At 52.3% G+C, this 15,918-nt stretch overlaps 1 protein-coding gene across 2 annotated transcripts in view; it reads left to right on the top strand.

Annotated features, from left to right (window-relative positions):
• LOC133343728 (immunoglobulin superfamily DCC subclass member 4-like) overlaps positions 1-15,606 on the top strand; it is a 138,873-nt gene extending 123,267 nt beyond the window's left edge. The window contains exons 12-20 of one of the 2 annotated variants that reach the window (XM_061553495.1): positions 179-298; positions 3,565-3,763; positions 3,886-4,013; positions 6,331-6,501; positions 7,123-7,260; positions 7,526-7,640; positions 7,790-8,084; positions 9,221-9,373; positions 9,491-15,606. In XM_061553495.1, coding sequence (XP_061409479.1) covers positions 179-298; positions 3,565-3,763; positions 3,886-4,013; positions 6,331-6,501; positions 7,123-7,260; positions 7,526-7,640; positions 7,790-8,084; positions 9,221-9,373; positions 9,491-9,781 — 1,610 coding nt within the window. In that variant the 3' untranslated portion in view covers positions 9,782-15,606. Of the gene's footprint in view, positions 1-178; positions 299-3,564; positions 3,764-3,885; positions 4,014-6,330; positions 6,502-7,122; positions 7,261-7,522; positions 7,641-7,789; positions 8,085-9,220; positions 9,374-9,490 lie in introns of both variants that reach the window. The other variant, XM_061553494.1, reaches the window with a different exon arrangement.
• The last annotated feature ends 312 nt before the right edge of the window (positions 15,607-15,918 follow it).

Below are 15,918 nucleotides of genomic sequence, written 5' to 3'. Positions count from 1 at the left end.
TGCTGCGCATGTGCTGCGTGCGTGTGCTCCGTGTGTGTGCTGCGTGTGTGCTGCGTGCGTGTACTGCGTGTGTGCTCTGTGTGTGTGCTGCGTGTGTGTGCTGCGCATGTGCTGCGTGCGTGTGCTGCGTGTGTGTGCTGTGTGTGCTGCGCATGTGCTGCGTGCGTGTGCATCGCAGAGCCCGGCGTGCTGTACGAGGTGCGACTCGTGGTACACGCCAAACACGACAATGCCCACGTGGTGACATGGAGGGGCCGCACGCCCGACCCGCCCAGCCGCCCCCCTGCCAGCGACCCCGGTAGAGAGACGGTGATCGCGCGATACGGGCGGCTCGCGGGGATTCATTACACGGGCGTGCCGGGAAAGCTGAGTCAGCTCCGGAGTGATCCTGGGGTTATGCTCCCAGGTGCTGAGTGTCTCTCCCTTTCCGAGGGCTCATAATGGCAGTGTCTGAGACACTGAGCCACCAGCACTGAGATCCTGGGTTTCATGCTCCTAGCCCGGTCACCAGTTGTGGTGTTCATAATATATTTTGATTTTCACTTCCGTAAGCCTATCTCAGTCCTAAAAGCTGATAGATATATATGACGTTGATGGACCACATAGATCTCAATATCTGGGAGTAAAACATATCCAAAGGGTTCTGGGCTTAAAGCCTCAGCAACGGCACGTCCCCAAGTTCCATTTGCATAAGCGGTACGAGCAGTCGTCACGATGTTATTCACCGCGAAATGCAAACATATTGGATGACCGACGAGTGGCAAATCACTCTTCACGCGTGGCGTGACATCGCGCGAATCTTGTGTTTGAGATTTTACTCACCGAACCCTCGTCATCTCCTGTGTCTGTGGCGTTCGCACTCGCCGTCCACAACAGAACAATGCCAATTCCCGGCTTTCCTTTATTCAACAACACACGTGTTAACTGCTTTATTTCCTGCGGCGCGAGCTTAATGCCTGCAGGCGCAGCAAAAGTGCGCGTTGCTCCTGCGCATTCGGTTAGGGAATCAGCAAATAACAATTGGTGCTTGAATGCATTTAGCTATCACATCTGAGTGTGGCCTTAATTTGCTTTTTTTTTTACTTACCATTGTGAGTGGAAGAGTACAATCGGAGGAGCAGCATCGGTGGCTGGTGGCAGGCGACCTTGACTTGACTAAACAGCTACTGAGCGAGCACCACACTCCTCGGAAGCAGAAACGATCGTCCTTTACACACACAAATAACCTTGTGCCTGAATCGTTTTTTTGAGAACCCAAGGTACTGCGTAAGTGCAGACCACTGATGTGCGCTACAGGTGTGACAAAAGGCACATTCAACTAATCCCACGGACATACGGAATGAGAGGCGATGATGATGATGATTTCCCAAATCGATTACGATCATGATCGTGGTTTGAGGTCTCAATGAAATGGGCCCATTGTCATTCATAAAATCCATACAATGACTGCTGGACAACAAATGTCCTTCATGCGCTGCACACGCACGGTATAAGCCACCTGTTGATATTTACAATGCAGCAAGCCACAAACGCTCCGTTCCCATGATGAGCAAACATCTGCGGACACATTTGTCAGGTGTTTGTGAAGTGTTTCAGTCATGGGGCACGTCGGTTTTTCGCAGACACTCGTAATACAGCATGCACAAGCGTTCTTGTTTGAGTTATTTAGTAATTTAATGTGGCTTTTATTCTGTGAGCAGTGCGGTGTTATGATTGCGTAAATTAGTATCCGCCATTGCTACGGATGCTGCTGGGGCTCTGGCACCTCCGATTCGGGAGTTTCCCGCACCTCCGAATCGGGAGTTTCCCGCACCTCCGATTCGGGAGTTTCCCGCACCTCCGATTCGGGAGTTTCCCGCACCTCCGAATCGGGAGTTTCCCGCACCTCCGAATCGGGAGTTTCCTGCACCTCCGAATCGGGAGTTTCCCGCACCTCCGAATCGGGAGTTTCCCGCACCTCCGAATCGGGAGTTTCCCGCACCTCCGATTCGGGAGTTTCCTGCACCTCCGATTCGGGAGTTTCCTGCACCTCCGAATCGGGAGTTTCCCGCACCTCCGATTCGGGAGTTTCCCGCACCTCCGATTCGGGAGTTTCCCGCACCTCCGAATCGGGAGTTTCCCGCACCTCCGAATCGGGAGTTTCCTGCACCTCCGAATCGGGAGTTTCCCGCACCTCCGAATCGGGAGTTTCCCGCACCTCCGAATCGGGAGTTTCCCGCACCTCCGATTCGGGAGTTTCCCGCACCTCCGATTCGGGAGTTTCCTGCACCTCCGAATCGGGAGTTTCCCGCACCTCCGATTCGGGAGTTTCCCGCACCTCCGATTCGGGAGTTTCCTGCACCTCCGAATCGGGAGTTTCCCGCACCTCCGATTCGGGAGTTTCCCGCACCTCCGAATCGGGAGTTTCCCGCACCTCCGATTCGGGAGTTTCCTGCACCTCCGATTCGGGAGTTTCCTGCACCTCCGAATCGGGAGTTTCCCGCACCTCCGATTCGGGAGTTTCCCGCACCTCCGAATCGGGAGTTTCCTGCACCTCCGAATCGGGAGTTTCCCGCACCTCCGATTCGGGAGTTTCCCGCACCTCCGATTCGGGAGTTTCCCGCACCTCCGAATCGGGAGTTTCCTGCACCTCCGATTCGGGAGTTTCCTGCACCTCCGAATCGGGAGTTTCCTGCACCTCCGAATCGGGAGTTTCCCGCACCTCCGATTCGGGAGTTTCCCGCACCTCCGATTCGGGAGTTTCCCGCACCTCCGATTCGGGAGTTTCCTGCACCTCCGATTCGGGAGTTTCCTGCACCTCCGAATCGGGAGTTTCCCGCACCTCCGATTCGGGAGTTTCCCGCACCTCCGAATCGGGAGTTTCCTGCACCTCCGAATCGGGAGTTTCCCGCACCTCCGATTCGGGAGTTTCCCGCACCTCCGAATCGGGAGTTTCCCGCACCTCCGATTCGGGAGTTTCCCGCACCTCCGAATCGGGAGTTTCCTGCACCTCCGAATCGGGAGTTTCCCGCATCTCCGATTCGGGAGTTTCCCGCACCTCCGATTCGGGAGTTTCCCGCACCTCCGAATCGGGAGTTTCCTGCACCTCCGAATCGGGAGTTTCCCGCACCTCCGATTCGGGAGTTTCCCGCACCTCCGAATCGGGAGTTTCCTGCACCTCCGATTCGGGAGTTTCCCGCACCTCCGAATCGGGAGTTTCCCGCACCTCCGAATCGGGAGTTTCCCGCACCTCCGAATCGGGAGTTTCCCGCACCTCCGAATCGGGAGTTTCCCGCACCTCCGAATCGGGAGTTTCCCGCACCTCCGAATCGGAGGTTGGCCGCGTACGGCGAGAAAGAAGTTCAACATTCATACATTCCTCGGGGTTTAAACATTGTCAACCAAAAGCAAAGCTTGTCCGCTCGACTATTTTTGCTTCGGGCAAGCTCCCCGTCCGAGCATCGTGGCCCCGATGCAAGTCTCGTCCCTCTCCTCCCGCACGTCACCCTCCCTTACCTCCTGCGCCGCCTCCTTACCGCCTGCCTCCTCCCCGCCGCCTCTTCCTCGTGCGTCACCCTCCGGAAGGCGTGCTGCCCGAGCTGCCCGAGCTGCCCTCGTCGCCGATGCCGCCCACGCACCTGCTCGCCCAGGGCAACGGCTCGAGCGCCGTGCGGCTCTGGTGGCGCAAGCCGGCGTTCAGCAACGTGGAGATCGTGGGCTACACGGTGCGCTACGCCCCCTCGCCCGCCCCCACCAACGCCTCGGCCTTCAGCTACATCCCCTGGTGAGTCGGCGCACGCGTGCGCCAGCGCGGATTTGCACGCGCGCTGGATTGCGTGCACGTGTCGTTGCTGCTTGGCGTGCGTTCACGCGCCGCGTTTTCTCTCCCGCGTGCGCCGCGAGCAGTGCGGAGGAAGGGCTGCTCGTGCAAGGCCTCAAGCCCTTCACGCGGTACCAGTTCTCGGTGCAGTCGCACGGCCGCAACTCCAACGGGCGCTTCGGGGACACCGTGGAGGAGGCGACGCCGCCCGACCGTACGCCATCTCCCTCCCTCCTTTCGGCCCTCTCTCCCGCCTGCGCCATTCCTTGTCTCCCTCGTTCCCTTTTTTCTTTCCCATCCACCCATTTTTCTTCCCTACTCAGTTGCTGTCCCCTCTCTGTTGCTCCCTCTCTGCGTGACGCCTTCCCTCTCTCCTTCATGCCAAAGTCCCTACTCCCTCTCAGCCTCGCTCTCTCCTCACCCTCCCCAGCCCCCTCTCTTGTACGCGTGCATGACAAAAGTATTAAAGGAGGAATATATCGACCGCATAATAGGAAAATGTTTAGAAGACAAGCAATAGAATCCAGAAATATTCACACCTCAGCCTCTTTTATCTGAAACATTCATTATGTTTTGTTGTTACTCGACTTGATTAAAATCAGGGCCCACGCAACATAAGACATTTCCTCGTAAAAGGTTAAAGCTTTAAATTATTCACATTTTTTAAGTGCGTTTTTTTTTATCATACGGGATGCGGTAATGCCGCCTTTTTATGCTGAGCCTTTCGCCAATTACACCCCTGTCCATGGACCCCCTTCGCGTCGGCGAGAAGGCAATAATTTGTGTCAAGCTCTGGGAAATGGCTTTCATGAAATGCCACGAGTTTATGGGCGTGTGTGCGTAGCTGCGCTAATGTTTCAGTGTCCCCCCTGATCTTATCACGCGTCTCAACGGTGCGGGCTCACCGACGGCCAGAGGATCCGTCGGCGTTGCAATCCCACGTGGGCGAACACCGCAGACGCCCTGCCAAGAAAACGGACTTGCTGCCTCCGAGTTGAAATGAAAGTTGTTTGTAACGGTTCATTATTCATTCTTGCAAAAGGTGTCATGGTTCGCACCACTGGACATGCCACCCAGAGGACGCCGGTCTAATCTACCGGCACGGCAGTTGAGACTACGGTGCAGGTTTCTTGAATCCTCCTGCCTCGGTCCGCCCAGCAGTATAAATGGGTGCACCGCAAGTCACCCCCGTCAGGCAGGGGTAATATGTGGGTACTCCCACCTCATACTATACCAACGGACAGAGCGTTGGCATAGTTGTTAGCGAGCTGCGCCATATATGGCTAGCGGATCACATGAATGGCACCTCAATTCCGAACTGGTTCTGCACCCCTGTGCCCCTCTCAGCCTCTACCAAACTGTACTGTCAAGTGTGGTGAAGTATGGTCAAACAACCCAATGACTGACATTGTGTGTGGGGAGGCCTTTCAGCAGCGGTGGCATAACAAAAGGGCTGTGAATTATTTCTATAAGCATTTTGGAAATTTCAGCGTTAATTAACAGTTATCTTTGTAGCTGTCCAAAAGGTAATTGGACGACATAATTAAAGGGGAGAAGCGTGCTGAGCTTTCTCTTTCTCACACTGCCTGTCCGAATTTCACGCTGTGGTGTTGGATCGTGCCGTTGTCTCTTATTAAAAGGTGCAGATTTGGTTCAAATGGCAATTCCTCATTCGCTACTGCCAGCAGCTGCGCTGTCATCATGTGAATAGTCACGTGACCTCACACCCATCAGCACATAGCAGCCAGCAGCAGAAAATCAAGAGGAGGCTGACGATGCCGTCATATAAAATATCTACGAAAAAAACAAACCCTACAGCGAATCTACAATCGGCACGGTCACCAGCAGAACCCCTGGCGACGTCTCGCCCACACTGGCAATCGGTAGCAAGAGGCACCATGCTTCATTTATTCGTGAAGAAGCTGCCTGCACGTGGAGTGAAACATCAGACATCGTAACTCGAATATAGATCGGGGAGCTGTACGGCACAACCGCAAACTCCCACGCAGTAGCTCGCACTTGTTTGCTTCTGTACCTTTTATTATTTTAGTTTTTTAAGATAAGATAGATCTTTGGGTCAAATAGCCTGAGTAAAACACCAATGTGTGTCACACACCCTCCTCCGAACAACAATAACATTCATACAAAGATCCCCCCGCATAGTCAAAACAGACTGTTGGGGCAAGTGCTATTATCGAGCAGCACCTGTGAAGGCCAACACCGCACACGAAGGGATGGGTGGACAACACCACGCTAGGCCGCCTTTGTCTCCCCAGTGGTGATGTTTTACACACCGCACCAAGTACTCATTTGAGGCCGAGTCAACTTCGAGGAGGCTCAGAACCGGTTCAGATAATCGTCACCAGTGCAGGCCGTGGGCCGGAATCGAACCCAGGTTGCCGGGTTCATAGCGCAGCAACGACTCAGAGTAAGCAAGCACGTGTTGGTTGTCCGTCTTGGAGAGAGCGTGAGCGGAAGGAGGAGGGAACGTGAGAGCGATGCCACGCGTTTTGCCGTTCCGTGCCACGCAGGGCCCGGCACGCCGCCCATGGACGTGACACTGAGCGCCGTGGACATGCGGTCGGTGCGCGTGGCCTGGGAGCCCCCGCTGGAGCCCAACGGGCCCGTGTCCGAGTACGTCCTCATCTACAGCTCCAACGCATCGCTCCCGCGCGAGATGTGGACCGCCATCCGCCGTGCCGGTGAGAACTGCCGCCACTGCCACCGCTCACGATGACAATGGTCGACCACGGGCTGAGCTGGACACTGTCGTTTCAGTTGTGTAAAAGCTCTCAGAATTGGAATTATAATAAACAATTGCTCTCAAATCTTTTACTTTTTTTTGTCGTGCTGCAATGGGATATTTGGCCAATTATGTACACGAATGTTTGGCTTGATGTGCGAGGAAAGCAGAGAACCCAGAGAAAACCCACCGTGTATTTTAGGGGGTAACAACGCTCAAAGCACACACAGATTCAATCTCTTTTTTACCCCCCAATAATTGCAACGAGGTGTCACGGTTCAGAGTTGATGTCCGATTCAAGGATAGATTATTTCTCAGATTGTTATTGCCGTCTCATATATGTTGCGGTTTTTTGTCTCGTAAACTGTTAATACTCAATTCATATGCACGCACACACACACAATTCCATGCATGCACCCTGACAGTAAGACTCTCGATAAATCAATGCGTCGTTGCACTCCTCCGATAGACAATTACAACAAAGGCTAAAGTTGTTTCACGGCACGCTTTGCTTCGTGAGCGGAACGTTTCGTCGTCTCTCTGACTCCCCCGCATCGATCGCGCTAACTCCTCGCGCCAGGCGACGCGCTGAGCGCCGACATCGTGGGTCTGGAGAGCGGGACCCTCTACTTCTTCAGCGTGGGAGCCAAGACGCCGGTGGGCCCGGGCCCCTTCTCCACCGCGCTGTCCGTTCACACCCTCGTCGAGCCACAGACAAGTACGCGCATCGTGTCTTATTATTACCGTTATAGTTGCGATAATCCGTTAATCGCCTTCGCGGCGGACACTGCAATAAGCTTCGTTATTCGTGACGGAGTCGCCGGACACAGACAAACCCGGCAGCAGCAACAGCAGCGTACTCTGGAACTCATCCAACTCTCCTGAACCCCCACCCCTATATCTGCACTCACGTTCTTACTGTGCCCCCCCCCCCCCCTTCCTCTGATCCCCGCCTTGCGCCCACCCCTCCCCACCCCCAGCAGGCCTGCCGTTGCTCCTTAACGTGCACTCCCTGACGGGCATGCTGGTCGGCGTGTGCATCGCCTTCGCCTGCGTCTCCCTGTGCGTCGCCGTCCTCCTGTGCCGATCCAAACACGGGTACTCGCCGCACCTCGTTCGCACTCAACCGCCCGCCACCCGGCGCGCTTCCGACGCTCGGCGCGCCCCGCCCGCCGCCGTCCGTCGCCCCCCCGTGACGCCCTCGCCTGTCCGCTCCCTCCCTGTCCCCCACCGCAACCGCCGAGCAGGCGCGCCTCCCGTCCCGGCGACTGCTGCCTCCCCGGCGCGCCGGGCGACCCGACGGCCTCGGCGTCGGGAAACGGGCCCCAGATGAGGAACGGCCGCCCCCTGGACTCGCACGAGCTGGAGACGCTCATGTGCTGCCAGGAGGCGGCGGGGCCGGACGGCACGGCGCGCCCGGGCCGCGACGTCACCGACGCCGCCGCCACGACGGTGTCGTCGTACTCGCCGTCGCCCTCGGCCCGGGATCCCGAGCGCCAGCAGCTGGTGCCCAACGGCACGGCCGTGTCCGCGCGCAACAAGGTACGGACGGGCGCGACGGCCCGCCTCGCGTGCTCGCTCGCTCTCCCCTGGCGAGCTTCGCTTAGCGGCGACGCGACGATGGCCGGCACGACGCGACGAAGTGAGAAGTTGCGTTTGATGGATGGATCACACGAGAGGCGTGGAAATTGGAAGTGCTCGCTCCGAGAAACTGCTGACCCGTGGTCTCGCCAGCTGGCCACCACCGCCGGCTTGTGTCTGCCGAGCTCCGCTAGGGGTAATTAGATGAGCTGTTAGTGCACGGCAGCTTTTAATTTGCCTTGCCTGGTGAAATCAAGAAGGATGGGAGTTCCGTCATCGCTTTGGCCCATCAATCTGGACCGCGACGTAATGAATCAAATAACAAGATAATGCAGCATCAGCTCGTGTTTTTGTGAGACTAATAACGAGCGCGTACGTCGAAGACAGGACCCTGTTCATTTAATCATTCCTTCGTGCAACACAGGAATGATTGCTGACTCGAGTTTCGTTCCTCCAACCCCTCCTTCCCTAACCCTGTCATGGGTTGAAAGGAAATGTTTACGCTGTTGTGTAACATTTCACACATTGCACAATGCTGTGCCAGTTTGTGTTTTATTCATCTTGGAAAAATCACTGGCAATGAAAAAAAAAAATTCCAGACTTCTTTTCATCACTTCGCATAAAGAGTGTAATATTTTATATCCTAGTAGCCAAGCTGATGTAATTATTTTGCTCTAGTGTTTCAACTATTTGGTTCTTATCATGAGACTCGGACGGACAAAACTGCTCCACGATCCCTATTTGAATGGACGCTATTGGCCAATGTGCAGTTTTATTTTTATTTGTTATGAGAGCATTTTTTTGTCGTTTTAACATAAGTGTTCAAAAACTACCTACGATTAGAGCGATCGGCTACGTACTGTGCGAAAGAAGTTCGACATATGTTCAAAAAGTAATTCCTTCCGCTTCCCGGAAGACTGTGCTGCCTTCAGCCCCGCCATTTGCCCGAAGGCCGGCAGTAACGCGCGCAGAGCAGCGTTGTCAGGCAGCCACCACCTCGTCGCGACCGGTGTTCTCTCCCAGAGCGACAACCCAGCGGTGCGCCGCGGCGCGATGCTGAACGGCTTCCCCCGTGTCCCTGGCCTGGCGGCGCGCAGGTGGGGAACGGCAGCACCAACCATGCGGCCACCTGCGTCACGAGCTTCGCAGACGAAACGGCGACGTGCGACGTCTTCTTGAGTCCCAACAGCACGGCGCTCACCGACCTTAGCCTGGACTCCTCTACGGACGGGGAGGTCCTCTCCAACGGGGTGGGTGCTCTGAGCAACCGTCCCCTGCCCGGCTAACGAGGCTTTGCATTCGACCGCCGGTTTTTGCATTCGGGCAAGACGGTGGATTTTGTTGACGCGCGTACGTTGTCGCCGCAGGGTCAGACCAATCAGTCGGACTCGGGCTCCTTCGCGGCGGCGGACGAGGGCGGCCCGGCGACGGACGCCGAGCCGGCCGCCAAGTCGCCCGCGTCGTCGAACAAGGGCCTCGCCGACTCGCCCGAGGAGCCGGCGCCGTCGCAACAGCAGCAGCAGCAGTCCCATCTCAGGGGTGCGCCGTGCGACGGGGCCGAGGAGCCGGACGACGTAAACAAAGACGTGGAAGACCCCGCTGCCCCTTGTCAGTCGCCCCATCGCGCCTCTTCTACCTCGCCGGCCGGGCAGCCGTGACCCACGCCGCGGCCGTGAACGCTGACGTTGTTGCAAAAAAAAACACAAACGAGAGCGTCCTGGAAACAGGATCTTGCAAAGGGATGTTTGGACGTTTCCGCCAAAAGGAGAGCGAGAGAAAATGAAAAAGCAGAAAAGTTAAAGAAAGTTAAACAAACATCCGCATTTTTTAAACACGAATGAAAAGGATCTCAGGTTTGTGATTCTTGAGTAACACGTACACTCTGCGAGTGCGAGCAGTCTGGGAACTTTTGTATGAAGAGTACCGAACTGTGAAAAGGAAAACGCAATCTATGCTGCGGTTTCTCGACTGAAACCTACACGGACTCAAGTGTCGTCAGTTTGAAGCCTCTCACACTGCATTCTAGTGCAAGGTCTCCCGGTTTCCATTTTTGTTTTGTTGCTGTCGGTTTAATGACAAACAAATCAACTGAGGATGAAACGGTGTAATTTCTAACGTTTTTTTATTCATTATTTTGTATTCCGCTGCATAAAAAAAGAAAGACTGGAATGGTGCTCCAATCTTAGGTCACGAAACGGCAGAATATAGGTGCTTTTTGTTAATGTTTCGTTTCTAGATTACTGAGAAGACAACACGACTACCTCATTACCACACACAGTTCTGTCTTTTCGTTGACTTAAAAATAACAACATTCTGATGTTTCACCGAACGAGCCCTCTCGTGTCCCTCTCGTGTCCTCGAGTCAACCAAATGCGCCAATCAGCTCCGTGTTTGTAAAACGGTTGGTGGAAACCGCCCGTCATTCTGGGTAACCACGATCGGCTTCCTGACTGCCGGTGCCACGGCTCGGTGGCGGGCTAATCACTTTTTTGGTGACTGCATTTTTTCGTATTTTGTCGCTCTTAATTTCAACGTTTGCCTCAAAGTGCCTTCGAAAATTTAAACGAACGGAATGATGCAGAACAAAATGGAAATGTTTCGACAGAGTTTAGTTGCTGCTGGAAAAAAAAGAACGACAGCTTTGAAAGTTGGGTCCAAACGTGCTAAATTGGTGTTTTGCCTCCTTGACGGGTCCTCGTGACACCATCTTCTGCAGGTCTTTTCATTCCTGGTTTATTCCACGCATGCTTTCCCCCGTAAAATGTCACAGCACACGTGCCTGTGTTCAAGTATCCGCAGTCTTGCCCCGTGTTTTTAATGAGCTGTAAATTTTCCAAATAATGTCGGCTGCTCAGCGACACCTGATCTTCGCTTTGACGCAGCAGTCGATAATTATTTTACAAACCGCCAATTTATATGGTTCTTGATGATCGTTTCAGAAGGGGCTGCCCAATGCTTTGGTGTAACGGTACAAAAAACACTCTTAAGGTGAGATATAGAAGCGGATCTCCATCACTAAATCCTTCCCTCAATGGGCCTCTTAAGCAGAATGAACTAAGTCCCTTTATTGGAACGTCTTGACTCGCCTGAACGAGAAACGAAAACTTGTTAAACCAGATTTTTTTTTTATATTCCCCCCTGCCACACATGAGGTGCTAATAATGCATGTGGCACAGATTCGGAAAAATCTACAGCGGTGTCCGCTTAGGAATTTTAAAAAGCAGTACATTTCTATGAAAAAAAAAACAGATACATTGTTGTGCAGATACTTTTTTTCATTTGCATTTTTTTTGCAGACAGCTGTAATTAAATAACCCTCATGTCCTGTAAATTCCCACAAGGTGCTGTGGCGTAATCACGAGATTTCCATCATCGGCATACGGTTGCCACCCACGGGGGTATACAGACACCAAGATGTAACCGTGGCAGGAAGAAACATGTCTCATAATGCCGGAAGAGGGGATGGACTACCGGTAAAAAATGTTTCATGATTTTGGTGGTCGATCATGCTTCTTGAAAGACTTGCAAGTTTCCCGGGACAGCTGCCTCGAAAAGAGGAGTCCCTGGGAAAACCTGGACGGGTGGCAACCATACCCGTGGGCAGGACTTGCAAACCGAGCGAGGGTCGTACCTACGGACTCGGTGGTCGCCTTGGCCGGCCCGAGGCTGCTGGGCTGGCGACCTCTCGAGTGCCAGAGGCACGAGGGGGCTTCTTCACCCACTGGACCGAGTCTCAGGGTCCACACAGAATGAGGGGCGACGTGGGGTTTACGGGGGGGGGGGCAGGGGTGGGTGGGTGGGTTTCCCAGGGAATATATTGGGACCCCCTGGGGGAGACAGGGGAGGGGTGTTGGGAGGGGAAACTTCATAGCACTTATTTTTGTGGAGCGGGAAGTTGAGGCAACAGTCTGAAAAGAAGAAAATGTGCAGCGTAAAAGCGAACGCCAAGTTTAGAAACGAAAACATACACGCAGCGCCCGGCCGGCAGGTTTGGGTAATTACAACACGCAACATTTGTAACTGTGACATTTTCCTGCCATGTTTTGTACAACAATGCAGTTTTTACTATTTTAGATTGCTTGACGAAGTGTTTTTATCGGTCATTTTTCATTGGAGCTGCACTGTATAGTATTTAAATGAGAGCTGCGGGATGGGTGCAGGAGGGGATGAGGGATAAATAATATTCCTCTGGTTACGAACGAAAAAAAACAAACACATGTGCAGCGTTTGCTGGAGAGTTTGGAGCCTTTTTTTGTACGATGAACATTTCTGGACAGAATGTGTTTTTTTATATATATATATCTCGTGATGGTTTTTTTTTGTATTTCTACATCCGAACCTCGTACGGACTCCCGTCACAGACTACACGGTGGCTGCGGCGACGATGGCTCCGGCTTCCGTGCCAGCCAGCGCGCGCCCGCAAAGCGCCGCTTCGCGTTTCTTGGAAGTCCATGCCACGTTTTTATGCCCGTCCGTCACGTCATGCCTTTGGAGTGCCCATTCACCGCCGCTCTCCCCGCTCCGGGGGCAGGAGCCCAAGCTCAGGCAGCTGCGGGGACATCGTTGGCGACAGCTCCTGGTCGAACGGGGCGCCACCACGCCCGGTGCCCAGGTGGCAGCCGACTGCAGTAGTCACCACAGCCCGATGATTGTACAGCGGACTGACCTCCAACCAAACGGCAATTTGCCAACGCGCCTAAAAAATATATAAAATAAAAAAATACCAATGCAGCCTAGTTCTTTTTTTTATACATAGGCCAAATAAACTGTAGAGCACTTAATGCTTTAACTGCATTAGCTGGGGAATGGCTTATTCGGAATAATGCTCCCGTTAAACTCTTAAAGGGGGCTTGAGCAAAAACTCGCACGGACTTCCAGGACAATTTGGGACTTGGAAAGGAGACCCGAGTGGGCCCTCGACCTTCTCCCAGTGGTTCCTCTTGACTCTCCGCTGCAAAGAGCGCTGCTGGGGTTGTGTCCTGCAGCTTCGTGATCCGCTATGTCAGGCTGACGACGATGTCGGTCTTCAGAGAGCCGAAGGTGGGGGCTGAGCGAGCCCTTCCCTTGCAGATTTGCCGCTTAAATTGAGAGCTACTGTCAGCGGATCGACCCCGCGGCACCAATTGAGTTATTAATCGCTACCCTTGAAGAATTATTGATGCCATATGTACTTGAATATTTTTTTTGATGAACACATAAATTGCTGACAAAATTTTTTAGATGCCTTACACTTGGTTAATTCGTGACTCTTTTTTCAATTGTGCACCATGGTGATTTTACTTTTACCGGCGTTACAAAAACACGCCAATACCCAAATCCGACGTGGCCGATATAGAATTCGCGACAAGGAGCGTGGCGCGTTAGCTTTCAAACATCAGTTAACGGAATTATAAAACCCCGCGACTTGAATTCCAGTTTTTCCCTCGACAGATCGGCCTTGTGCTGTGGCTTATTGCAGATGTGTAGGGTGGGTCTCGTGGGCTAATTGCAGATATTCGACTTTTCCCTTGAAATTTTTAAGGAGAGTCCAGAGAAATCACTGGTGGGTTATGCGTCGGCCTCAGACAAACAGCTGTTACCTCAGGTAATTGTATAATTCATTTTTGCCATGATGAAATGTGTTAAGGTATGCAAGGGCTTTTTTTGACACTAAAAAGCTGATATTTATACACAAAAAAGTTTGCCAGTTGTACACACGATCTACTCATTCAGGGCAAAAAACAAATGAAGTTTTTTTCTTTGTGTTACTCGTTGTATAAAAAGGTAGCAGGGATTTTCAACAAATTGTGTTGTCATATACATTTTTTAAATACTGTTTTTTTTAAAGAGCCTTTTACAAATGAACAGTTCGGTTTTTTGTGTTTCATGTTATGCATCTCTGTTACCACTGTTACGTGACTCAGTGATGTCCAATCTGTAATATATTTATATTTACAGTAGCGCGTAACGACAAGTAATTAAGATACTGTGAGAATGTTAAATGCATGGTAGTATGAAGATGTTGAAGCTCATGTAGAAGTCTTCAAGTGGACGCTGTAGGGCTGGTTGAACATTGTGCGTGTTCGGATATTTCTGCCGGCAGTGAGAAATTGTGTTACGCGTGCGCAGTTTTTTTATTTCCAACGCGGCAGCTGCCAGGTCGGTCAGTCGCGGTGTTGCCAAACTCGGCGATCTTGTCGCCAGATCCAGCGAACTTTGGAGTTTCCGGAGCGACAAAATTCCGTCAAAGCGGCAAATCTGTTGACTTTCTGGGACGAAAACGCAGATTTCAACAGCGATTCCATGCTTGTATTAAGGATCTGGTATTAATTCTAGATTTGAAGCTTTCGTGACTGCAAGGATTTATATTCTTAGGTTTTTTCGGTAAAGTCACGTAGGTAAAAAAAATAAAATAAAAATTAAAGTAAAATAAAAATCAAATAAAAATCACGACATTTCAGAGGCAACACAAGATTCCGTCTTTTAATTTAATTTTTTTTTTTACCTACGTGACTTTACCGAAAAAACCTAAGAATATGATCTGGTATTAGTTTACTATGTTGAATACTTGGTAAATTGCCTGTTGACGTGATTCCAGGTGTGTATTAAGGATAATCGGTTTTAATACTTGGTCAACTATCTGGCGACATGTTTGACGACTTTAGAAGGTCTATCTGGTGCACATCTAGCGATTCTTAGAAGTTCGTTTCGGCAACTTTCCACTTTAAGGAGTTGGCAACATTAATCGATTGGACCACGAGGTCACGAGTTGTCATCCTGCCATGCAGATACAGCCCAAAAAAATCACGTGGGGCCTCACGACCCCCCAGTGGTCCACGGCTTGCACTCGCCAGAGTTTGCGTCGAATGCAGCTGGGACAAGCTCTGATATTAACCGCAGCGATTATGCAGATACAATGGTAATTATAACGGAGCATCCTTGCCAATGATCATATCTGACGGTAGACGAAGCTGATAACGATCATGATGATAATAATGATAATGATCCTTGGTCCGACTCGACACACGTGCGTGCGTTCGGGCGTAGTTGGCGAGAAAACGGTGCCAGGGCGATCGTTTTGCGGCGGATGGCTCTCCTGGCTGAATTTCCATTTGCTGTTTCTGCAGCAGCGGCGGCGGCGGCGGCGATGACCTGTGCTGTCTTCGTGTCGCGGTCGCACAACGCCTCTCGCGCCGCACCAGGAACCTGTCGCGGGTTTTAAGAGGGAAATATCCGGCTGCTCGCGCGGGCATTTAAACCCCTGTGATGTCATCAGCGGTTTGTAAATGAATTGTAACAAGTTTATAACCTTTTTCTTCGTAACATCAGCAGCATAATATCCCGAGTGTCCGTCCCCCCGCCGCCCCGTGCGCGTGTACGGCGACGGGGAGTGTGCGTGCCTCCGGCGTGGACCCCGTCAAAGTCCCCCTGGCTCATCTCAAGCAGAATTCCCACCGTCTCTTTTATTACTATCGTTTGATTAAATTTCCCTTTTTGCATTATCCTCATATCTAACAGTTGTATTGTTATTATCATCATGGCAATTAATGATTTTTTATTTTATTTAGACCGAAGCCATCTTTACCTTCATTTTATTTCATATTTAATTGTTGCTATTCTGTTACTTGCTAAGTTCTGCTACGAGGATGAATTAAGAACAAAGCGGATGAGAGAGGGAGGCTGGAGGGAGGGTGGAGGGTGGATGGAAGAGCAGGAGGAGGCTTCACTGCGTGGGGACACGTGGCTCCCGGCTTTCTTTTATCTCGAGGACGTGGCGTCTCTTCTCGTGCCACCGCACGAAGGCCGGTCACGTGGG

Source organism: Lethenteron reissneri, chromosome 18, assembly GCF_015708825.2.
Source record: "Lethenteron reissneri isolate LAM-NWPU_2019-01 chromosome 18, ASM1570882v1, whole genome shotgun sequence".
Lineage (NCBI taxonomy): Eukaryota > Metazoa > Chordata > Hyperoartia > Petromyzontiformes > Petromyzontidae > Lethenteron > Lethenteron reissneri.
This window is presented reverse-complemented; position numbering and strand designations above follow the sequence as displayed.